Source organism: Pieris rapae, chromosome 19 (assembly GCF_905147795.1).
Source record: "Pieris rapae chromosome 19, ilPieRapa1.1, whole genome shotgun sequence".
NCBI classification, from domain to species: domain Eukaryota; kingdom Metazoa; phylum Arthropoda; class Insecta; order Lepidoptera; family Pieridae; genus Pieris; species Pieris rapae.
Genome location: NC_059527.1, coordinates 4,303,813 through 4,331,705, shown reverse-complemented (window position 1 = coordinate 4,331,705; position 27,893 = coordinate 4,303,813). Strand labels below are relative to the sequence as shown.

The 27,893-nt window shown below is 32.0% G+C and overlaps 1 protein-coding gene across 1 annotated transcript in view; it reads right to left on the bottom strand.

Moving 5' to 3' along the window:
* The window catches only part of LOC111001163 (suppressor of lurcher protein 1), a 205,170-nt gene that overhangs the window by 113,628 nt on the left and 63,649 nt on the right, over positions 1-27,893 (bottom strand). Inside the window, exon 5 of the mRNA XM_045632316.1 lies at positions 7,545-7,771. Coding sequence (XP_045488272.1) covers positions 7,545-7,771 — 227 coding nt within the window. The remainder of the gene's footprint in view (positions 1-7,544; positions 7,772-27,893) is intronic.

Below are 27,893 nucleotides of genomic sequence, written 5' to 3'. Positions count from 1 at the left end.
GCGTTTCACCGAAGCCGAAGACATTCAGCTTGCCCAGATTATCTGATCATAACAGAAGAATAATTATTGCAAATGCTGAACTTTACATTGTTAAATGAAAATATTGGTGAATTAAACGTGTGCTTCTCCCAAGTTTAAGTTTAGTTTACATAAACATTGGAACTGAACGGTTAGCAAAATTGGGTTGAACTCAGTTTTGGGGTTTTGGTCTAAATTAAATCCGTTAAACCTCGGATTTAGAACTGCGAGTTAATTTGTAACTGGCAATTGCTATTCGTATTATTTGGCCGCGTGTTTACTCAACGATAATCCATTAATGTTTCTTTATTGTATACCAACGCTTGTCTCAGGTACAAATTTTATTACGGAAAAATGTGTTTAAAGTAGTCTAATTAATCGAAATAATATTTCAAATTCAATGTTTTCTTATGAACGTCGTTGAAAAAAATGAGTTCTAAATTTAAATTCACTGCCAGTTCTACATCCTTGATTGGAAAACTGGCAGTAATTTTAAAATCAAAAGACGTATCGAATCGTTAATTATAAAGGAACGTAGTAGTAGTAGTAAGTAAGTAAGAACGTATTCGTTGATTATATTAACTCCCTACTAGACTAGACTAGTATAGACTAGATATATATTAAACTTTAAAATTTAATGTGAAAACTTAAATCATGTTTACAGGAGGGTATGGATACAGGTCCAATTATAGTCCAAGAGCGCGTGCCCGTTTGCTTGGACGATACGGTCGAGACGTTAACCGCACGTATACAAACAGTGGAACATCGCGCTTACCCTCGTGCAATACGTCTAGTGTCAACGGGTCGTGCGAGACTTAATAGCCACGGACAAGTCACTCTTTTTAGTCGATAAAGATATTTTTACAGAATACAAACCATGCAATCTTAAAAACATATTAGAACTATTTATACCTGGAAATAATATTATATTTTTTCAAATAAGACGTTATGTTCACGTCCTTAATCTGAAAATAAAATGATTTTGCTTTACGTGAGTAGCGCATCGTTACGTTTATACTATATATACTTCAAGAAAAGAGCGTACTAATTCTTAAAAGGCCGGCAACGCACTCGCGAGCCCTCTATCATCGAGAGTGTCCATGGGCGGCGGTATCACTTAACATAAGGTGAGCCTCCTGCCCGTTTGCCCCCTGTTCTATATAAAAAAAAACTTCTGGAGCAGAAATGAGAATTTATCACAACTCGAATGTTTCAGTGTTATAACAGTAAATAATTTCTTTAAACCATATTAATTACGTCACTGAACAAAGTTTTATTTATGTAAAAACGCTGTCATCATATCTCCTTTTTATAATAAGGTAGAATAGAGAACCAGTAGAACCAATTTTAAAATATGATTCACCAGATCGATATATTATAAGAAGATAGAAAGAGCAAACAGTTACTTCATAATGATTTTTTTATGAATTAATGATTCAAATCAAATCAAATCAAAATTTATTTATTCAGTTTAGATGCGACTGAAGGCATGCTTATGAATGTCAAAAACGTTTACAAAATTCGCGAAAGAGCAAAACTACGCCATCCGTTCGCAAGACTACCAGGAGGTCTTGTTCTGAGAAGAACGATTAAAACATGTATAATCGTTAACTTAAGACAAAATAATTAGAATTTTTATGACTGTATCTTACGCTTATTATTCCTTGTAATTTGTTCTTACGTCTTTTCGACCAATGGAGTATCGTAGTAAGAGGTCTAAAGTAGTTGAAAACTGTTAGTTAGTCACGATTTGACTACAAATTTTTGATAATTTCCTTTATTTGAGGCATACATAAAGACATAAATCGTCTATGGAAATAGTCAATAAATTAGTAATTTATGAAATTTGAATACACTACCTGGTTCACGTTTTAAATAAATTTTACGGAAGTCTGTAGGGACGGAAGACAATGTGCTTATAAAATACTCAGTTAACAAGATTAAGATAGCGAGAGATTTTATAGAATTTTCAACTTTTAAAGCTAAGATTTGAAATGTACATTGTAGGAATTCAGTTTCCTTCTAAAGAGGCCAAATACTTCAGGCTATTGTTTCGATATAATTATTTTATTCAGTATAAGATGGTCAGCTATTCGTAAGATTAAGGTTCCTTAGTCAGACGTAGAATTATGGTCGTAATCAATTGACACGTATTTGCAATGTCTGCCTCTTCTATCCCTTTAAACGTCACAATAGTTTAGGCCCTGTGGGGTTAATCCATTTTGTAAGTAAGGTCTACCATCTTATGGAAGATGTTATGTAGCATTTCATTCAAAACAAAATTTTATATAATTGCATATAATATTCTACATACTAATAAACGTGTAATTAATGTTGATAATCATTTTTATAATCAAAGTTAATTCAAAATGCGATAATAAAAGATATAAAAAATCGTGAAAAACGTAATAACAACGCTTGTCAATAGTGGTGTATTGTTAATGTTTTAGTTAGTAACACAAAAAGGAACTTACAAATCATTCACAATGCAACAAAAATACGAAGAAATAAAAAATATTTTTATATATTATTTATTACTTACACGTATATTTATTATAAAATAATAATAAAATATTTAGTTACATAATTACATTATAATTGGAATGCGTGGACTCTTGTGAATTCTGTAATTTCGAATTTAATTCACTAATTATGGAACTCCAGTGAGGATACTTTGTTTGTGACATTTAATTTGTGGTATTTGGTATTGGATGCGGTTTATTTCCAATAAGGTATATCAAATTTTCATAGTATTTATTTAAATTTAATCAAAAGTAATTGGTACATGAGTAGTGTAGCTGAACTTGTGTATTTTTGAAATCTGACACTGAGAACGCGTACCAAAGGCGAAGTGCAGACTTTGGAGTTATAAGTATTGTATGTGATAATAATATTAAGGTAACACATGGATCAAAATGAGTTATAGTTAAAAAGATTTTATCCAAAGGTGGAATCAGTTTCTTAGATTACTCAAATTATCTTATCCAGTACACTCTAGACAGAGCGGTCGTGATAGCTATGTAGTAGTGTACTAAAATAAGAAAATTAAAATGTATTTATTAATTACAAGTTCATTTGCATTTCAATGTGTAAGAGGTGGGAACCATTTAAGTAAACATTACGTGTGTCAAGGTGTGTGGGTGCCTAGCTTCATTACTTTGTAATGATGTAATTAATATAATTTAATTAACTTTTATTTTATTTATTTTTGTTTTTTTTAACTGTTTTCGTGAGTGTGTGGGTGCATGTGAGTGAGTAAGTGCATGGGTGCAAGTGAGTGACTGACCGAATGAGTGAGTGTTGAATGAAATGTATAACTACGTAATACGTAACTTAGTTACGCATTTCAGAGGCATCTTCAACACTTCGTAAGGTCCGTTCATAAGCCAGTCCTTTAACCTTGTTTTTAGATTGTAGATGGCGAGCGAGTAATTAGGGCCTATTTAATTTATTATACATATAGTCTGCTTGCTTGCTTATATATAGAGAGCTACTAATGTTCCATGTAACCCCTCAACGTATTTAATATATTATATTATGATATTATAGTAGTTATGGTAAAGAAATAATAAAATTTCTATTATAATTGTGTTTCTTAATCACTTCATGTCTATAGACCGAAATTCATTTAAAAGGTTTTTTTCAGGAGTCCGTCAGGAGTTAGATTATAGAAATTTCTAACATTTTACGAAAATAAACATTTGCAGTCATAGACATGATACGAAATTCCAGCCAATCACAACTAAGCGCAACGATTTGTCGGTTTAATGACATTATCATCCGTGGTCTTTAAAAAACTGCCAAGTCATCGAAATAAGCATCCACGCGTTACGCTAGACACATCCTAACATCGACTACAATATACGGTACATTTTCATCCGCCGATTTTGATCCTTTACGATCGACATTTTATCGGCTCACGTGTTTTAGACAAAGGATAGATAAAATCAAGCATGCATTGACACGTGAAATGCCTATGAGCGCCGACAAAGCGGATAGGAATGTTTAGCTTTAGAGGCTATTTGTGAGATTGATGCCCGAATACTTAAAGGCTACTTGACGCCACTCACCTTCAATTGAGATACTTTTGCATTTCTTTTAACTAATTTTTGAAGTTATACTTCTTTTGGCGCGATGGAGAAAAAATGTTAAGTTCGACATCGTGAAGTTAGGTCTAGGTGGCATGAAATCGATAACTATGTTCAAGTTGTATATTCTAGTATTTTTTTTAGAACACTTGTTTCGTAACAGTACAATTAAATAGTGTGAATAAATAAATATTATTATGGGGTTTTACATCAATTTCATATACCACGGTGATAGTATTTACTAATAATTTATTTATTTAAATAAAATCTTTTTGATTAATTTTAATATTTATCGTTAATCACTACCACATTTTAGTTCTTTTTCCATACGCTAAAGAAGTATAATTTTTAACGCGTGTACATAAGAACACAGTTTTCTTTTATTTAATTTATTAATTTATGTTATTTTTATATTATTTATGTTATTTTTAGTATCATTTTGTCAATAAATTATGCAATTCTTGTACTTTACCCTCTGTAGGTTTTTTTTATTGTTCCATATTGGGGTTGCCTGGAAGAAATCGCTTGAAATAGATTAGGCCGCCCGTTGCCTCATAACTTATGTTACCTACTTACTTTTTGTTTTTTTTATATGTTTAATTATGGCAATGAAGTGTAAAAAAGTAGTATTGGCCTAGTAGGTTCGATCCCTAGCTGTGCAGTAATGGTTTTTCTAAATACGCATTTTATATTCGCTCGATTTTGCACATTCTTCGTCCTTGACTTGCGAACTGGTAGTAAATGTAAATTGAGAATGAATTTATCTTTTCTGTTGACGTTCAAAAGTGCATTGTTTATCTATATAAATAAAAATGGTGAAGGAAAACATCGCAAGGAAATCGGCTTGCCAAAGGCCCAAACAGTTGACGGCGTGTATAGGCACAGGAGGCTTATAATACTGAAAGAAATACAGAAATTTAAGGCCCAGATCTAAAAGGATTGTAGCGCATTTGTTTATTTATTTTAAATTCCTTCATATACGATATGATTATGTGTAGTTGAAGACTCATTAATATCTTTCTATTTAAGATTTTTGTTAACATGACAATTAGAGAGCTTGTGTGGATCGTGGTGTTTGGTAGTTGTGATATTTTATCAGTTCAGAACTTGATACCGGTGTAACAAAAACAGTACTACCATAAATCCACGTTTTTAGGTCGTTCAACTTCAGTTAAAAAGCACAGGCAACTTCAATATGGTTCTTACAAGCTTGGCTATACATTGAAATGTGTGTGCCCCATTCTTAATACTTTACTTCGTACTAATGAGGAAAATAATTATATGAAATTAATTTTAGTTACAGATACTTTTATGTCTAATGTTATTTTTCTGTGATCCTTTTATGTGTATGACGTCCCTTAATACTACAATAGAAAATACATTCTTGCATTGATAGGCAATTAGGTGATCACGGCCTGACACATCATCGATTTCCGGGTTTAAGCGTTTCGCGGTATATTTCACCGTGTTAACTGGTAATTGCGACACATAAATGTCATTCAGTGCCTCGTATACAAATATTGTTCTCACACTTCTCCCAACACCGCTACTACGTCCAAGTATTTATTGTCAATGTATTTAAATCGATCACAACTGATGGGTATAAAGATAAGCTTAGGCCTAAATCGTTGATCCCTGGTTTAACCAATGCGGGACCAACATCAAACACGTATTGACACCACTGAAATCCCTTTGATAGATTTATAGACATCTTACTATTACCTTGGTGAGGGATTTGACTTTCACAGTTTTGAATATAGGTTGCGAGCGTTTCTGAGATTGGAGGACTTTTGTGTTTGTACCGTGTACCTAGCAGGCTGGCTTTTTGCTTTGGATGATATACATTGTTGGGTATTGTATGTGAATAGGTAAAATAAATACCTTGTAATAATATTTGAGTTATGAACGGTTCGCCTATTCAGTCCAGATAGGTCATTGGCCAGGCAAACTTTGAGTGTATGTATGTATGAAAAATATAATATGGGGTCAGATAACTGTATAACCGATTCCATATATGCTTTGTGTCGTCAGTAATTCTAACTAACAAATATTAAACACCAACCTATTTATCCCAGATCCCTTGGGATTCATCAATAGTATTGTAAAAAAATGTCTTAACGGTTATATAAATATACATAATTAGCACGGCTTTGTCTTTCATCACTTAAATCTTTCTAAAATTAATTAAAAAATCCTCATCCATTTGCCAAGAAAACGCTAAAAACAGCGACAATTATAAAAAATTGTAAAAGCGAGCATCTGTCTTTCCGATTGATTATTCACGTTAAAAACGAAGCTAAATTTTCCTTAGGAATGTTGCCAAGTCACCAACGTAGCATCTGGCATGGGCCCATTTGGCCAAGTTCTACGCCTACAACACTCATGGTTATTGCTATAATTGTAACAAATGCCAATTTATTCCAGAACATCATCAGGTTTCAGCACTCCAAAATACACTTGGCGCCATGGTTTAACGATAATGGCGGTAACTGAAATTTATTTAAATGAAATATTTTCATTGGTTATTTTTGTTATTGGAAAAGTTGTTCCTTTTATTATTAGGTATTTCTATTATTATTTAATTTATACTGAGTCCATATACTAGACTGATGATTAATTTTTATATTTTTTTTATATAATTTGATAAGATAAGGTATATCAAACACCTATCTGACATTATAGTTTTAATATGTCACTTCACTTTTTTTTAAAGGCGACTTCTGTGTTAATCAAAATTCCGCCAATGTCGCGAAAATTTTTAAAACAGTAAATTTGATTATTATATTTTGTTGCAAGAATAAAATTGTATATATAATAATAATATTATATAATTTATTCAAATTTAAGTTCATTTGTGACTATTTCACATGTAAAATCTTATCTTTATGGTTTTCTAAATATCCTAAAAGATAACTGAACTGATTCAAAATGAAGCAAAACAATTTTAATTAAATAAATTCTGATCTCATAATTGTCATTATATTTAATACTTTAACGACTAATTTTAATTAAATGCAATCATCCGTTTTATATTATCCGGTAAATCTATTTGTGGTGTATCTACGACTCGCTGAATTGGTTTAGTAATAAATTAATTCAATATTTCTGCCTATGCTTTGAAAGTGACACTGCTGTGCGCATATGTCATAAATTTAAAAAAAGAATTCATTATATTTGATTTTGAAATAGCTTACTATTCTAAATTTGAAATATAATGAACAATTTGTACTTACCTTATTATTTTCAAAAACAGAACACTTGGTTAATAAAATGCTTAGTTACCGCCCAATGTGTCTTGTTCGCAGTTTCCATTTTCAAATTACTGTACAGTTAATAACGGTGAAATCAATTGTACCACTAAGCTGAATTGTCGTGTTTTGTTTTATAGTAGTACTAATTCAAATGTATCAATAAATAAAAACCATCCTATGTACTTACGTTTATCAATAAAACTGAATGTTCCAAAGAAGCCAGTTGCATTATTCTGCCTAGTTCCTGTGTGAAACTCCAGCACTAAAGACTGGCCAGGCGAGTACAGGGCGGGCGGGATATCAGCACGACCGCCGCACAGTTGCTTTGCCCAGCCCGACCTTTCGTTGATGGCTCCAGGTGGCCCAGGACCTTGCACTTCCCAGTACACCTTTATGTAGTCTCCTCTTGAGCAACTGAAAAATACATATAAACTATTAGGAACTAATCAAGTTGCTTTTGTTAACATTAAATTGTTATTATTAGAAAATGCTTGCTCTTCTGAGCTATTTATGGTTTTCGGCCTAAGTGCGTCCTTAGGAACTTAAATTATCCAAGTCCACGGGATTTTAAAGTAGACTAAAAAAGGATTATAAGGAATGATAGGCAAGAAAATAATAGTTTCGTGATAAGCCTTACTGGCTCTAATCGTTAAGATAATATTTTAATTTCTAACACAATTTGACTTCACTTTTATTACATATAAGTACACCTGTAAAACATTTGTCAAGTAAATATTTTAATACATTTAGTTTTTTATCGTTTTAACCAAGCCATAGCAAAAGCAATTAGAAATGCAGCACTAAAAGGGGAAATATAGAAGGTATTTTAATAATTCATCTGCATAATTTGGCGCAATAAACGCTCATTAAGCGTATTAAGATGGTATGCGGAGATATACGGAAGCGAAATGCATTTAGTCAAAGAGACGGTGAAATATGGTGCTATATCTACTGGTATACAATATTTTAAAGGCAGTTTTAATGGTTACTACAATCGTCAGCGAGGGAAGAGTATTATAAGGTGATCTTTAACGTTTTTCTATCTGAGGTTTTCTTCTTATACATATATCATTTTTATTATTTATTTATTTCCTTATTTCCTATTGTTCTAAGACCTTAATACTAAAAAAATCAGTGGCGCCTTACTAGACCAGACCTAAAGAGGTTGTACCTCATTAGGTCTTGGCCTCAGATTTTTCACTCTGTTTTATGATCATTTTTAAATCTAATAGGCAAGTAGGTGCCTCAGCCTCCAGTGCCTGACACACGTCGCCGACTGTTTGGGTCTGAGACATGTCGGTTTCCTCACGATGTTTTCCTTCGCCGTTCGAGCAAATGTTAAATGCGCACGCATAGGAAGAAAGTCCATTGATGCACAGCCGGGTATCGAACCTCAGGTATGAGAGTCGCACAATGAAGCCACTGCTCAATGCAACTGAATACTAATACAATAGAAAACTAAACTTAAAAACTTAAAACGTAAACTATTTTATTAATAATCCATGAATTCAGCAAGTGTGCAAGTAAATACATCTGTCTCAACGCAATAATATTTAGGATGCACTAGACAAGCATAAATAGTGATGCTCTGTGTAAGTTCGTACGCGCCTGAGGCACTGACAGCAATGAGATCACTTACCCTTCTTGTTCTTGTTAAAATAATACGTGATACTAAATTATGACAACGAAGAGATAAAAGTGATATAACTACTATTAATACATTGTCTATCCAAAGTTTTATAGGCAGACGATATTTTAAAATCGTTAAAGAAATGTAATAAAAATTTACGCTTTTACTACTAAGTCATTGATAAAATAATGTAATAGTTTTAGTAAGCATCTCTTAAACTAGGAATTACTGAACTGAGAGAGCTTATGCGCAGTTATTTTAATGTAATTAAAACCGTTATTTTAAATTCGCTCGTAATATCTGGTAATTTTATGTTAACCGACCTTGTGGAAATATTTGCTGTGAACAAATTATATCCGATATAAAATCGGAACTTAAAATTTAAGACTACACGAATACATTTAGTAAATTAATTTGGTATTTTGTTGTCCATTTGAATCTTTAATCATCGAAAGTACCTATTATCCCTACAAGACATATGAATATCAAAATGAAATATGAATATCAAAATTTTTTTTGAGGAACATGCATAATATATATTTTTTCAAGCTAAACCCTGAAGGATATATATATTTTAAATAGAAAATTCGAAAGTGTATAAATACGACAAAACCTTTTTACGTTAAAGAAGCTTTAGCGAAAATATAGAACTTAAATCTAAAAGGCTCTATATTTTAAAGGAACAAGCATTAGTGTCATCTTACGATGGTTTATTGAAAGAATGCCGTTGAATGATGATTCAACGGTTAAATATGTGTTAGTTCTGAATCGTTCAATTATTCTATTATATCAAAATATCTATATATAGGACTTAAATCTAAATATGAAATTTGGTTTTGCGATCTATGAATATAATACTACTTAAAGTTAATCTGTGCTGAATTATTTTTGTTATGTCTTTTGACTAGCAGAGCGTTCTAAATTTATATAGTCAAAACTTATGAATTTACCACTGTTGAACATATTTTGTTCGCATATTCCAAAAACAATGATATGAAAAACAGTGGTAAAGCACCAACAACCACTACGAAAACACTTATCGTATTAATAGAAAGAAATGAAACAATGTTTTAATGAAAAAGAATAAATTATATTCTATTTGATTGCGAGATCTAAATAGAAATTCCGAAGATATCTCAAAATTCAATTACTCTCAAGTATGTAAATAAAACGCCTCGCCGCCGTTTACGCTTCTTTAACTTTCATTTAAATCAATACCATTCAAGATTATTTATTCGATAGATTGGTATTTTAATATATATAAATTCAATTAAAGAGACTGCATCATCATTGTGCTACAGCTAATTAAACCTTGGCCTGGCCGAGGCATCACGGGAAGGTTTGAAGCTTCATTTCTATAGCTAGCAGGTTTTGATTAAGACTACTTCACTGTTGTACTTTACGCCTTGTTGCCCATCGTAATTTCTGTAGAGTATCTGTTTTATTTCAGCTGATTTGATGTCTTACCGTCTATGAATAACCTCTCCAATGAATGTCGTGATAGGCTGCTAAATTTTATTTAAGATTTTATGTAAGTATTACAATAAATATTAGTTTCACACAAAATTGTCTGGAGGCGCGCATTTATATTTGATAACCAATATTTATATTAATTACTATTTAATTATTTTAAATTTTAAAAATCTAATATTCATCAATTATCCTTATATTTCTTTTATTAACAATTTATTACATTACAACATGAACATAATTAAAAGAAAAGGAGAGCAACTGGCGGCCTTATCGCTTTCGAGCGATCTCTTCCAGGCAACCACTAAATTGCGGATATAACTTGTCGATTCGTAATCTTTATTTAAATACGCTCTTTAATATGAAGGGAGAGTTTATCGTGTCGACGGGAAGAACATTTAAGGTTTGACGGTTATGAAATCCTTGTGTTTATTATTTGGTATTGGATTTTTCATTGATATAATTTATTAGATATGATCTTTACGGAACGCTGATAAGTACAACAAGACACATGTTTCAGAAAGAAAAGCAGTCGATTTTATTTTATATATTATGTTCAGTGCCTCATTCACTACAATTATATAATAATGCTTTAGAAAAACTTTAAGGTGATATGTACAAACATAGATATTTAAAGATAACAATTATATATTTGAATTAACAAATTTTAAGACAACTTACTTTAAATAATAGTCATTGAAATGTTAAACAACGAGAAAGAAAATTTGTTAGTTAGACGAGTTGAGTCGGGTCAAGGATGTCTTAACGTCCTGTCATCACATTTTGTTTTGAGTGCCACTTATAACAATGTTACTGAAATTACGATGTTCCAAAGTAAAAAACTTATGCCTCAAACTGCCCCTGCCTCAATAACTTTTCTAATTATATTTCGTTACAATTTTTCTTCTTAATATGCCAAAAGGAAACCATCTCTTTCTTCTCCTCATGCTTAGTAGAAACATAGGTTATACTTGCTTTCAAAGTAAATGTCCGCCCGTGATAGACCGCTAGTAAATTACCTTTTTTTATTAAAATTTTATGTATGTCTTCATCTTTCATCTATTCTATTCGTATTGTTCTGAGCCGATAGTTTGACGTTTCACTGAATATAATAAGATTACACAATTAATTACTACAATACGTAGTAATTTAAATAATATATATCAACTACGCTACAAACTTTTTAGATCTAGGCTTTAGATTTCTGTATCTATTTCATTATCATTCCTTAATCTGAAAGGCATTTGAAAGCAAAGGCAAAGGAAAGGTGATCAGCCTTCTGTGCCTGATGCACGCGACTTTTTGGGACTTGGACAAACCGGTTTCCTCACGATGTTTTCCTTCACCGTTCGAGCGAATATTAAATCAATTGTAAAATCTGTTAATTCCATTGGTGCACAGCCGGGGATCGAACCTACAACCTCAAGGATGAGAGTCGCACGCTGAAACCACTAGACCAGCACTGCTTACCCATTTGACTTGTTTAAGCACTAAGTTATGATGGCAAAACAGTATTACATAAGTACAAATAAGTAATACATGCATGTTAAACACAAAATGAATCTCCGGAAATTTCATTCACGAATAACAAATGAAAGTCAATACTTTGTATTGAGTTCGAATACGTTACAATTTTTCATTTGTGAGTGTAGTGTGCAAATTGGGGCAATTTTGGCGCGAACACATTAATATGCATCGAATGCAAGCTATCGTCGCGTGGATTGCAAACACAACACCAATACCCACACTGTATTAGATTTCTAACATGAAACGCAATACATGAAATATGAGCAACTTTGCAAAGAATATTCCGCTAACAAAGGTGTAATTTTTAAAGGTTTGCAAATTATATGATACTGTTGTTATTTTCAAACATGTATGTATAATATTACTGCTGTGTATTACAAATACCATGAAAAACGACCCCAGATTCATTACAATTTGATTTATAATACACATAACATGGCTTTTATAAAAATAAAATACATACTTTAACACCATGCAGTGACATCATTATATAATTTAAACTTAAAAAAAATACGTTTATTTTGGAACATAACATCATCATGGTATCACTTATTCCACGTCATTAAATTCAAACCTGTTTTCATCCTTACTCATCGGCAAAGTCTTTCTGTCTCTTTTATTTCTGAAAAAAATCTCTGAAATTTTGACCTAAATCGAAAGGAATTGATCAAACCAGAGTTACGGACTCAATACGAGCTCTTTATTCAGATAACATTACAAATGTACTGCTATTTTGCAAGCACTAATTGAAATCGATACATCCTTTGTCTTGACGTATTGTATTTAATCGTGTGTAACCTCATTTATATTCTGGCTGCATTCCGTAGTGCGCTAACAGACTAGTCAAATATTTGCCGCCACTCGATATACGATATTATGCGGTGACAGGAAATATCAATGTAATTACCATATAATAATTGTTCAATGATTTGGAACGATTATATCATATAAATGTGTGATATTGATTATTGTATTGGGTATGTGTACTATTTCATTTTTACTTATTAGGAAGATCCCTAAACTTAGCATCAGTATTTATTGTAACTCTCATTTAAGTTAATGTGTCAAAATATTTGCAAGGCTTATAACATTTCAAAACCTTACATCTTTTTAAATTTTAGCTGATAAACATATCTAGTCTGTGGTCATTGTTCATGGTACTTGTAATACACAGCACAAATATACATACATGATTCAGATCACGTACATACATGAGTTCAGTTGTGATTAAAGTAAGGGTCGAGCTGTTTGTAGTACGAAAAGACGCTAATTTGCAAGTATTAAAGAAAAAAATTGTTGCAAAACTTATTGGTTCTTTTATCTCTTTAATTACCTACCACCACGAAGTTCTGTCATTTTTCTGAACTTTTGGCAGTTATTACCTCAACTGTCGTTTAATTAAGTAAAAATATTTTTTATTTCTCTTAAACAGGTCATTCGTTCGTGTCTGATAATAGTAGGTAAACTCTATACTAAATATAAAATTCAAACGAGCTCTTAGCAAGGCGTAAGGGTTAAAATCATCGGACTTGAAGTACTAATGACCATGACACGTTTATTTTTTTTTTTTTTTTTTTTTTTTTTATTGATAAAGATTGCCAACGCTCGGCACACTGATACATTTGGTAAAAACAAACACAAAATACAATTTTGAATGTGATGAGCAATTAGAGGCAAACATGACATTCATTTAGAGCACATACAAAAAAAAAAAAAAATGAAGTTGGTTTTCAGCTTGAGTGCATTCAATCAACGCAAACTTCATTTTCGCAGCTACCAATGACTAGCCTATGTTCGGGCTAGTAATTTAAATAATCAAAAGATATAAAATCATAAGAAATTGTTTGCTTCATTCGGTTGGGTTACAACGCATGAGGAACAGATATTAAATTATTTATCAACTGGGATTTTAACACTCACTTATTTAACCTAATAAAAGAAAATTATTTCATAAAAGCCAACGATTCTACTAACCTAGGAAAAATATATATTATTTTCTTTTATTAACATAGCTTTTACACATTTAAAGAAAACACTTTTTTACCGGATTGAAACTATGTATTATTGTAAACTTATATTTACTTAACAAAATTTTAAATTTACCCGACGTTTCACGTGCTTTACAGCGTGCGTAGTCACATAATATAGAAATATATAGTCCTATTCTCTACTATACGTTGTATAAGCCAGTTCATAACCAAGCGAACAATAAGTTATAGATTACATCGCGATCGCAAATTGATTTTTAAGCAATCAAGGTTTTTTTAATACCCGATTATTTTTAAATAAGTATAAAATATCTTAATGTATCTCTTCATATATCTGTGTAGTTGTAAAATAGTCCTATTACAATCAAATTGTATTTACAGTGATACAAATTTCTATCATATTTTCTTTCATAATTACACCTCTATACCAACATTTCTATACTTCTAGTTTGGAACCACGATTCGCTGGTATATGAAAAACCACCCAGATTACGAGAATATTAATTGACATAAATATCAGAGCTGCAATACTTCCGGAGTCGTGTACAAAGCGACGGATTTCAACTTGAAATTTCCGCTGAAGCTAAACCGTTCGGGAGATTTCCAAACTTGTCCGTATGGAAAACTATTAATCTCGTATTGGAAGGATTCGCTTACACATAACCACAGTTAAATACGGTTTAGAATAAGTGATATGTAATAAGGATTTCAGTAGTAATACAGGATATACAGGATTAATTAAGATTATAAACATAACAAATAAGGGCATTTGTAAATTTTTACATCTGTATTTTTTTTAAGAATTGGTAATCTTGAACGACCCTAAATCGAATTGGTTCCGAAATTCTTCAGTTGGTAATTAATTCCATATCGTGGTAGCGGCGCGGCAAATACTGCAAAAAAAGTTCAGTTGCTTGTAACTTTATACAACAGTAGTTTTGGTACAAAATATTCAAATTTTTCTACATTTTATTTTATATTTTCTACATTCCAAACTAATTACAATAATATTGTTTACATTCAATTACCTTTAAAGTCATCATCATAATATCTGCATGGAGTTTAATAAATGAAACTCCATGCAGATATTATAAATATCAAAGTTTAAAAATTACTAAGCTACCTTTTCTTCTCCCTCTTAATACGTTATTTAAAATGACGTGACCGAAATAAAAGAAGATTTGCCAAAGCAATATTTAATACAAATTAGAAAATTTCATCATATACATCTATTGCATTAATTAATTATATGGAACATGATTTATTAAATATATAAATATTTACTCCTAGTTTTCCCGAAAATAAGTACTAAAAATATTATGAAAATGAACGCAATGAACTTAACTGGACTGAATAAATTATTCTAATGGTTATGTTTCTGAATACATTCAATAACATGCAAATACATGCATTTAATATGCTGGCAGCTGCCGCTTCTAATATTCGGGCGTAAAATTTTAACAATATTATTGACATGAAATTCACATTGAAGTCTAAATAACACGTATTTATTTACATTAGAAGGGAACTAAATATCATAATGGGCCCGTATTCTATTTAGATCATGTTCAGAAAGTTTAATGATCTGCTAAACCATTTTTCTGCATCAATTTGACTTATTTGACAGCGCTCACAACGCGATTGTGTTGTCTTAACGTCAAATGTCAATAACTATTTCCAATCTGTCATGTCTAATAGTATGTGTGTAATAAATGCAACTAATTTACCAATTGTAAATGTATAAACTTTCGTGGCCTTTGAAGCGTCGTTCAGAGTTCGGTTCATCAAACATAACCTATTTCAAACTGTCGTTATTATCAAGGGAGCTTTTGCAAATTATAAGATTTATTGAGAGGCAACGCCACTAGAACGCTGTGATACACTTGACAGCCTGTATTAATGACATAACATCCTTGTTAAAGCATTATAGTATTTATTTCGGTACAGATCACTAGAATATTATTTAAAGGTAATATCATATATTATCAACAAACATATTTCATTTTAATTATGTGTCATGTGTATAGTCCGTACGATATAATCCGTGGCACAGATTTTTATATCTGGAAATGGATACCGCTCTTTTGTTTTTTGCTCTACAAACTAGCTTTTGTTTGTGGAAGATAATACAAAAAAAATCATTACATTATAATATGACATCTGGAGGAATTAATAAACTTTGACCACCCCTTCTCAATGCTATATTTAACTTTGAATAGGTTTTGAGAGAGAGATTTTTCTAACATCATCATACATAATAGGAAAAAAGGGTATATACAGGAAATTTTGTACTACGCATAGTTTATCTGAACATAGTTGAACACCTAGATGTGTGTTAGTATACAAATTTTATGCTTAATATAGCTTCGGTGGGGAATTTAAAGTATACTGTTGATTATATCATTCTAGACATATCTTCGCTTTCCATTCCTTAACGGTCCAGTAGAGCGTGAGTATTAGTTTTCATCCAGAATTTATTTAGCTTTGTTTTTCGAGTCACGTATTTTAAACGCGTTTCTGATTTCCTATTTTATTGTTTTGCTAGGAGTAAGAAATTGAAAAATTAATCTTTGAAATAATTGAAAATCTTACGACCAAAATATTAAAGATTTTGTAAGTGAAGTAATGTTATTAATATTTTCCAATAGAGGGTTATACTTTAATTTTAGTTCACATAAAATGGTTATAACTTAGTATTTTTTAACCGTTTTAGTAATTTGTATAAAGTGTCATGCTTTTTTGATCACTGCCAAAATCCGGTTGGAACATTGAAAATTAAGGTAATTTCTATTTTTGACTCCATGGATTATTATTTGAAATAACTGTATTTTTTCTAACTAAATAAAAATTATTGAAATTATACTTGAAAGGCAATTTTATTTATTATAATTGATAGATATTTTGTATGGATATAGAGAAGGCGGTAAATGGAAATCACAATTGAATTGATCAAGTTACATTTATTTGTACGCATAAATACAATTATGATGTCGAACGCTGCCGAATGCGAAGGCCGATTGTGCCTCTTTGTCACTCGTTCCGCGCTCTCGCTTGCACTTTTAGCATTAAAGGAACGCCTCAAACCGAGGTAACGCCGAATACGTCATGTTTTTCGGGCGTGCAGCCGGCTCCATCGAATTATAAGACGTTGTCACGTCAAAAAAAATCACATTCTCAGTTGTGTGTCCTCATAGGTGTATTATTTGTATGGAAGTCACAAATAGTAGTGTTTATTATTTCAATCAAACTTTACCCTGTGTAAATCTACCTAGAACGCGTATAAACACTTTAACGATTGTAGTTATAATGATCGCAATAATTAGGTGTTAAATAAAATGGGGTTGTTAACTTCGCCATTTACGTCGGAATATCTTTAGTAGTTGCTAATGGAGTTTTAGCGGCATGAGTAGTCAAAAAAGTAACATTAACTTAATTGGCGTGTTACATTTCTGTATACTTTATTCTTGTTTTTGATGCCTCAGTCTCTAAGGCAACGAACAGATGTTATCATGTTTTTTTTAATGGAATCTCGCTGTTATTCTAAAGGGTCAGTAGACAGCTCAGTTCGGAAAGTTACGATGGGTTGGGTTAGGTGCATTTTGTGACTGACCCGTAAACTTTTTTTGCCGCCATATTTTTTATTTACATAGTACATTCATATATACTGGGATGTCGTTAATCTTTTGGATGATGGGACGGGCTTTAGTATGGAATTGTACTTGTTTGGAACCGTTTGTCCCGTCTCACCTTCCTAGGACAAGTAAAACAGCTGGCGCGACCGCAGCCGCATTACTGTATATTTTCTTGTTATGTTTAGTTACATGAATAAAAGTGTAAGATATGTACCTATGTTAATGATAAGCTTGTATTAGCTCGTATATTTTTTTATATAGTTTAATTGTTTTTATTTATTTATTTAATAATAAGTAATCAACAGCTGCTTAACACATATTACATACAAAACACAAATACAATACACAAAGCCAAAACAGATTACACAGATTAAATAAAAACAGTAAACAAGCATTAAAAGACAAAGTGTCATTTAAAAGAAAAACAAAAGAATAAAATTAAAAACTGCAAAATTAGAAAAAGCTACAAATAATACTAAGAATTTATTAATATCTACTACTTTAAAAAAAAAGTACTACTTAAAAAAATCGGAGTCTTCCCGCTTCTCCAGGCACTTCTTCACATCTCTCTTATTGGGGTAGAAGATATCAATGTCTTGAAAATGGTTGTCATAATTCGACAAAACCCTAAACATTGGAGAATTACGCAGGTAATTCGACTTCGTACGAGGCACACTGAACAATTTTGAGTATCTTGTCGCATACACAGGAGGAATTTTAAATGTAATTAATGATAGCAAATAGGGGCTGTCTATCCGCCCATTAAGAATAGCATGTAAAAAGAACAAGTCTTGCTGACTCCGTCGATATTCTAGCGAGTCTAAATTAAAATATGAGCAAGAATCAGTATAACCATCAAAACCCCTATACCCCTTGTAACAAAGAAATTTGACAAACTTTTTTTGCACACCTTCCACAGCTTTTTTGTATTTTACATAATATGGAGACCAAATAATACTTGCGTACTCCAGCACGCTTCTGACATATGCAAAATAAAGGGTTTTTATGCAATTTATATTTTGAAATGTCTTGCATGACCGCTTGACAAACCCTAACTGCTTATACGCTTTGCCTGTTATGTTATCGATATGTTCTGATAGACCCATTTTTTCATCTAATAATATTCCAAGGTCTTTAACTAATTTTACTTGTTTAATGGGGATGTTATTGATTTTGTAAACATATTGTATTTTTTTGTTTTTACGTGAAAAAGTTATCTTATTACATTTGTTTATATTTATTGTAAGTTTATTTTGTTTGTAATATATTTCTAGTCTATTAAGATCTTGTTGAATTTGATTGCAGTTATCTATAGATTGTATTCTTAAGAAAATTTTTTTGTCATCCGCGAACATAAGATGTTTGGAAAAGTGAAAACAGTATTTTATATCGTATAAATAAGCATTAAATAATAACGGCCCAAGTATTGACCCTTGGGGTACTCCTGATGTAATGTTAGTGAACATGCTTTTGTACCCGCATATTACTGTTGCTTGTCGTCTGTTAGTTATGTATGACTTTATCCATCGGTAAAGATCGCCACGTATTCCAAGGGAGAAAAGCTTATGTAAAAGGATAATGTGATCAACACGATCAAAAGCTTTTTCTATATCCGTGTAGATAGCATCAATTTGTTCGCCCTCATCCATGCCTCGCAGTATATAGTCAGTAAAAGTAGTTAAGTTAGTAATAGTTGAACGATTTTTAGTAAAGCCGTGTTGTTGTTCCGGTAGTTGTTTAGAGATTAATGGACTTATAACATTATGGACTAGTTTTTCGAATAGTTTGCTAAAAGAATTAAGAATTGAGATTGGTCTATAGTGGTCAATTTTATTTTTGGAGCCTTTTTTATGAATTGGAACGACATGTGCTTCTTTCCATTTTAAAGGAAATGCACAGAATGTGTTAAGGGACAAATTATAGATATATGATAGTGGTGTTGCAAGTTCCTTACTACATCTTTGTAGGAAAACTGCAGGTATTCCATCACTACCTGGACCCTTATCTATATTTAATTTTGTTATAGCTTTAAAGACATCATGTTCCGTTATGTAAATGTTGTTATATATAACATCTGACTCGGGTAGGTCAGGTAGATCATAAGTATCGCTGGGAGAGTGAAAGACGCTGTTGAAGAATTTGTTAAAACCATCACAAATCTCAGGCTCCGATTTGTATGAAACATCGCCAAGAACTAGCATGCTTGGGTACTCAGATTTACCTTGCCTCTTATTTCTTAAATATGACCACAACGCCTTAGGATTTTTAGCCATGCTATCTTGTATATGCTGTTCATAAGATAGCATGCACTTTTTGGATAAACGCTTTTGCCTACTACGTAACAATGAAAATTCATCATAGTCCCGCGGGTTCTTATACATTTTCCAACGTCTGTGAGCTTTTAGTTTATCCTTGATAACATGTATCAGAGATTTGGAGTACCACACGGGGTACTTATTATTACAAGTATTACGACTCATTGGGACATAATTTACAATAATTTTATTCAGAATATCGTAAAACTTTGCAGTTACTTCGTCAATAGTATCTCCATTTAGAAGCTGCGTCCAGTTGACCTTGCTTAGTTCCTGATTGATAGCATTATAGTTAGCGCGGTAGAAATTATACTTCAGATCTACTTTTGGAGACATTTTGCGTAGAAGTAAGTCAGTTGCATCTATACTCAAACAGGGATGATGCATATCGGGCTTAACCAATGCTATATCAGCTCTGGTACTATCTAGAGAGACGTTACTCAATATTAAATCCAATACGTTGTTACAAGTATTGGAAATAAAATTATGCTGTGTCAGGCCAGAAGAATGTAACTTATTTATAAAATCTTCGGAGATTTCTTGTAAATGGGTCGTTCCTTGTTTTAAAATAATAGGTCCCGAGGGAGACCAACTAATGTTAGGAAGATTAAAGTCACCAACAATTATGAAGTTGTCACTTGCGTTTGATTCAATTATATGACTGAACGAGGAAATAAACGTCATAAGTCGTTGTGGCTGCTTAGAATCGGGAGGTATATAGACCAATCCGATGTGAAGATTACGCCGATCATTAGCTCCAAGCAAATTTTCGGGTATAGTTATCCACAAAGTTTCGACATTAGTGCAGTTCCATTCAGGTCTTTCGTATGCCTGCAATTTACGAGATATATAAATTAATAATCCTCCCCCATATTTTTTATGTGATGTTTCTTTTGTTCTGTCGCGCCGAAACATAGTATAGTTACCCCCGCAGAGTTCGCTATCGTAAAACTTATCATTTAACCAAGATTCCGTTATTAGAACTATATCAAAAGTAGACAAGAGTAGATTACGACAAAATTCACTCGTTTTAGTCCGCAAGCCTCGCACGTTTTGATAAAATATGGTTAGGGTTTTATCAGACATTTAAAGAAAAATGTAAATGTACCAACGTTTACGCAAATATTCTTACTACGGCGGGAAGACCTCGACTTTTGTATTATTATTGCTGTTAAATTGTAAATCAAAAAACAAAGCGTTGCTAAAACTACTGGAGAATACACGAACAATGCCGTAAAAAAATTGATAATATAAAAATACAGATGGGAAGTGGAATAGGAAATTTTTAAGAAATTTTTGATAAGTCTCGCTCCGAATTTATTGTAGTGGCTGGGGACTCTTCGTTTCTGCGTAAAAAAATGCAACAGTTTCTGACCCAAACGAATTTGTAACCTTTGGCCGTAGCCAGTGTTTTAACGTTTTTTAACAGATATTTGTTTTCAGGGGTCAGGTGCTCGTTTACAAAGAATTTCTTTGAATTTCCAACCAATCCGATGTCAGATGTTTGAATTCCTCGCCGTTTTCTTAAACCAGACAAAATTTTATCTTTAATGTCGCGAGATTTGAGACGCACCACAATTGTTTTTGGCTTTCCTGGCATAGATTGTTTCGGCTGTATACGATTGGCGAATTCAATATCGCCCGGCTGCAAATCCACATCAGCATGTTTTGCGATTTTTTGCATTAGTGACCGTGTCGACTCGTTGCTAGTTTGAGGTAAACCTACAATCTCTAAATTGTTCATCCGGTTCCACTGTTGCTGCTTCCCAATTTGAGATTTCAGTTCACCTACCATGGCATTGCAATTCAAGAGATCATTCTTAAGTACAGTCAATTCTTCCTTTAGAGATTTTGTTTCTTCGACGAATGGAACAATGAAAGACTTGATCTCTTCTCGCAACTCCATAATAAGAGAAGCTTTTAGAGTTTCGATCAACTTATTCTGTATATAACCTAGTTTAGTGTCTATTGCCTGATTAATTCCTTCTGTAATTACCTTCTGTAAGTCATCCCTTGACAAGTGCTTGTCGCTTTGTCCTAGATCCTTTTTATGACGCCGCGAGGAGGCTTGCTGCTTTTCAGGCGATGCATCAGGGCAGCGCAGTCCTCTTCGCGTGCAAGGTGGACATATCCAAGTATCACTTGATTCTTCCATTGTAATTCCTGTACACTTACTGTGACAACCTCTAAAGCACTGCGTACATTGAATCTGCGTGCTTATGTCTAGGTCTTTAGAGCATGCAATGCATTTAAGCATTTTATCTATTAGCTTATTCTTTCCCTTTTTTCCTTATTATATATAGAAGAAAAAAGTAAAAAAATGCAAGTTAAAAATTACGTGTGCTCGCTCAGAATCGAACTGGCTTCAGTTGATCAATGCGTTAAGAACTTTATGCACAGAGCTACGGCGTCTGTGACGGCACTTCTGAATATATCTTATAGTATTTAAAATTTAATTTACGTGAGGGTCAATGACCAAGTTAATTATTATTTAATAACAATCGTATTTCTAGTCACGCACTCACTTTAACACTACTGACCTTGCACTAAATCACTTCTTTCTTCTCAGAGCTACGGCGTCCGTGACGGCAAATCCGAATATATCTTATAGTATTTAAAACTTAATTTACGTGAAGGTCAATGACTAATTTAATTATTATTTAATAACAATCGTATTTCTAGTCACGCACTCACTTTAACACTAATGACCTTGCACTAATCACTTTATGTATCCACAATATATCTGATTGTAGGTAAATTTATTGGACTTTATTCTTCCTAAAAGAGCTAATATGGACTTTTTCTGCTTTTTAGCGGCTGATAATATTTCACAAGATAGTTCCTTAATAACACAAATCGATAATCACATTTATTTCCGTTTATATTAATTTTTAAGTGCTACTAAGCTAACCTTTTTACTAGCTACATACAAATATATGGAACATTTTACTATGATTCACCATATTGCTATTTGCTTTACCGTACTAAAAAAACTACTTAATATTTTTTATTTTTTAAATATTGATACAATTTTTCTCTCTGTATAATCTTTTTCAGAGTTCAAGGATAACATTAAAATAATTCGTGAAATGATCCAGTCGTCTTAAAGCTTTCCGTAACAATGTAATTATACCCTAACTATTACTAATAATAATACTAATAATAATAATTAATACTACAAGGGTAGTATAGAATCATTTAATATAAATTTTATGCCTAAGCTTAATTTTAATGAAATTACATATTTAACGGCGGAACATTTAAGCGCATTACTACAAAAAATATTTTAATAAAAATTCAAACCCCACAGACGTTCTTATAATTTAATCAAAGAACAAAAGCTTTTTGTTAGAAAGAAACCCCTAAGGAATTTCGGAAACCAGTAATTTAGGGCCTCGTTCGATTTAATATCCGATTCAAACACTTTGATATTCTAATATAAAAACTTGGAAACCACAGATTCTGAAATCACCCATAATTGACATTTGAAGATGTGAAAAATATTTGTATAATTTTTTACCTTCACCTAACAATTATGTATGAAATTTCAGCCTAATTCCTTTATAGTTTCAATACTTAAGATAGAAATCTTGGATCTTGGATCTTATACATAATGATTTACAAATAAAACATGTCAATCTTTGATTTTTTTTATGTTTGTGTTATATCGTGCTATCTGTAGATAGAACATTCATATAGCCTGCTATAGTCCTCTCAATATAATTACTGAGATAAATAAACGTGCATAAATGGATTTTTGCTTGGGTCCGATGTAAAGGAAAAAAACTTTAGGAAACCGACTAGGCTTAAAATCAGTGAATGTTGGTCACAGAACTAATCATCAATAAAATATAGATGTAGATATCTCAGACCAAGATATACCTACTAAATATTATTACAAACACTTTATTTTATTTATCCCTAAAAGTAATCAAACTTCCGTAACTGGCCTATAGCATATAGACTTAAGAGTAACATTACTATTTAAAAAATATAACTATTACAAAACTTCGCACTCTGAAAACACAATAACGCCACAGATTAACCTCATCTGCGTCCCGCAATTAAATTTGCTTTTTCATTAAAACAATACGTGTTGTACGATTGCGTCAGACATGATGAATGGATAAGTTGCACTAGTCTACGGAATGCAAAGATATGCAGTTGGATTTCCGAGTACAAATTGATATTCACGAAGGCGTTCTGTTTTAAACTACTAGAATTTCACATTATATTGTGGAGTGAAACTTAAGAACGATCAATCTATTTTATTGCTACTACATGTCATAATCACAAATAAAATTAATTATAGCACTTCTACAAAAATTGGCCTTCCATGTTACGCCTAAAAGTCTCGTAGCTTTGTTTTTATGTTCCTCACATCAACACGAACTATGCAAAAACTTAGTTTTGTATCGCTCAGGCATGATATTTATTATAACGAGCAATATTTAAGGTTCGATGGATTAAACTATCATGGAATATAGTTATAATGAGTATTAAGAATATCCATAACAAAATCACCTGCATCATGAGCATACACTATCACACAAACCCTACTTTTACACCATCACACATCAAAGCCCAATTACGTACTTAGTTATCTAAATATATTGAATGATTTTTATTGTATTTTCCTTTTTGTTAATGTTTGAACCTTTTTGCAAATATTATGTTTTCCATCTTTGGCTTTATTTTTATTGTAATTCTATGTTATCATATATATTTTTGTGAGTTGTAGAATGTCAAAATAAAGCTAATTTTCATGTTACAATTACAAAATATATATACATAAATCAATTTTACAAGTTGTCAAGTTGTCAATTTTTTTATTAAAGAAATTCCATTTTTGTGGTAAAGATGAATATGGGAAGAAATCTCCTTTGGCAGCCGATTATACGTAGAACTTAGAGTTCAGTGTTGCAAGCTCGTAGTCAGCACTGCTCTAATGAAAGATCAATACAATATATAGATTTTATATCCAGCGCCAACCTATTTATAGAATGATGAATAATGAACGCCCTCAACCAAGTTCCCATGTTTTGGTGATGGTCCAAACATAAGTAAACTCATTGTTATGAACCATGTAATAGATAACGTGTAGTATTGAGTTAGAATTGATAGTCTGTGTATCTCCAGGGGCAATGTGGCTCTTGACACACTTGATTGATACACCGATGGACCATAGACATTTTGAAATACGCATCATTATAATTTTAACTAATCATACTTAATAAGTGCCTGAAATATGTAAGTTGGATAATAAATATTTCTCACGTGATATATAAAGATCCAAAAATGTAAGTATGTTATGTTGGCAATGCCGTGGTACGAAATACCTGCATTATTAATTGATTAAACATGACAAGTTTTAAATATGTATCATTTGTTCATAATAGATATTAAGGCACCTTGTGTTATGAATTAATTGTTTAATAAGTTAGGCGTAACGAATAAGAAGTATATATTGTAGCAATTGCTATTGATACAGCGACAAGGAGTAATATTAACAAAACATTCAATATCTACTAGAGGCTTCTAGCATGTGTAGGATAAGGAGTATACTGTATACTGCAGATTTCAATTACAAACATTCCGATCGTGCAATGTATCCCGAGGGAGCTTGAGGGTCCTTCAACGCTACAATCAGATGCTCTGTAACACATTTGAATTGGATGAATAGAACACGCATTTACCTAGACTTTCTTCTAATTGAAACCTGTTTTACTACAACGTTTATACAACGTAAATATAATTGTGCTTTGTATTATGTTCCTCACATCAATACTATGCAAAAACTCAGTTTTGTATCGCGCAGCCCGGACATACAACGACCACTGTTTAAGCCTTGACTTGTTTAGACTATCGCGGAATGTGGTTAAAAAGTGTACGTGTTAAGAATATCCATAGCGCAAAATCACCTGCATCACCACACCCCACTTACACACCATCACATATATAGCTTCAAATTTACACCATCACACAACACAGCAACATTAGGAACCACTTAGTGGAATGTATTGAATACTTTTTGTTTGTTTCTTCCCTTTTGTTAATCTGCAAACTATTTTGTAGTAAAATGTATGATGTATTCAATCTCTGGCTATATTTCAGTGTATTTGTTTGTTATTATATATAATTTATGTTAGCTGTAGGATTACGAAATAAATAAATTGTTAAATTTACTAACTTGTAAATAAACCTTGTGTATTCGATGTTCTATTTTCAAATGCTAAATGTTGTGTAGTTTGTGATAACACTTTATAAGTGTTTAAAAATAAATCAGTATTAAATAAAATCTGTATAATTTCCAAATGTATTATTTTACATGAATTAAATAAAAAAACTTGTTGCCCTGGATAATGGGGGCGCTTTTAATAATAGAGGATTTTCGTTTTACTCTCTATTAACCACTTGCGTACAACTAAGTATATAAGCGAAATAATCAAATGTTAATTGCTATATAACGAGTGCAATATTAAGGTGTAAGAGAGTGCCTACGTCTGGCGATACTCTCGGGATGAAACTCCGAAGATTTAAGAAATCGCCACGCTTATAAAAAAAGCAAAGCCTGAGTGAGCAAAATGCCTTGTCTCGTTCACTTTCCAATTCTGATATTTACGTTTTAAATATCTCTCATCATCCTATTTGATAATGATAATACACTAAAAAAAGTACGGCGCTTACATCACCTCAAAACTGAATATCGTATAGTTCAGGAATCTCACCATTCATTTGTCTGCTAAGGCAAGTTTAAATAGTAAGCAATATAATGTTGCTTAAATACTACTACGAATCTCATTTCATTCCTTTGCGTGCGAACCCCAAATACAAAATTCATTAACAAAACCAAATGATTCTAATATGTACACAATCATGTATATACAACAATTTTAAATTATATATCCACTGAAGTCGTAACAGGCTAGTATGTTAGATAATTATCTTAATAAATAAACGATGGACTCCTTTGGACCGAACCGATATCAATCAAATTTGCACACCGTGTGCAGTCCGGTCCAACTTAAGATAGGATAGCTTAGATCTTTAATTAAGTCGCAATACTATTTTATTGCAAATTAATTGTTTATTATTTGATACAATTCTAACAGATGGCGCTGTGTTAAAAGTACCAACGTTTCACATAAGCTATCTACCTTTCACATCAGTTCTCCTACAGTTGAATACCTTGAATAGCTTACTATTCAATTTGTAATATAACAAAAATCTTAGCCACCGAGTGGCCGAGTCTGCTAGTATATTATATATAAGGGTTAATATGTAGCCATATAAGAGGTTCATGTAATACTTTGCTCTTAAAAGCTTACTTTGCGCTGAAATAATTACTCCTTTACTTGAACCACAAAGACCTTAATAAGTTCCTTTGTGCCTTGTAGAATGCGACTCAGGGTCCAATTGATCAGGCGATTGTTTCTTATCTAAGGATTCACCTTTGAAGGCAGGGCTTTGATAGTAAAGCTCAATTGAGATTTAAAAGGAATAATTTAATAGATCGAAATACTATTACATAAAAATGAAATTGGCTACATTTCTTTTCTTTTATTTATTTCCTTTGTAATCTTTACATTATTAATATTTATGTTTACGGCAAATGCATATATGCTGTTTTTAAGGTCTGTTTCACAATGTCCGGATAAGTTCCAAATAAGCTATTTATTACTTATTGGTAGGATAACCTAGTGTCTGTTGCGTTTCACGACTGCCATGCCATGAAACGGGAAGTATCTTATTAAGAACTTTTATCTTTCAAATAATTTATGTGTTGCATAGCTATTTGGTACTTTATGCATACATTGTGAAATAGGCCCTTAATACTTTATTTTACATATTAATCAAAAATAAATAACCCGTTATATTGACAAACTCATTGTCATTAACAATTAGTGCTTTGTCCGTGTCACTTTTGTGTCGGCTTGCTAATAAATGAACTCCAATACATTCCTTAACTGATTG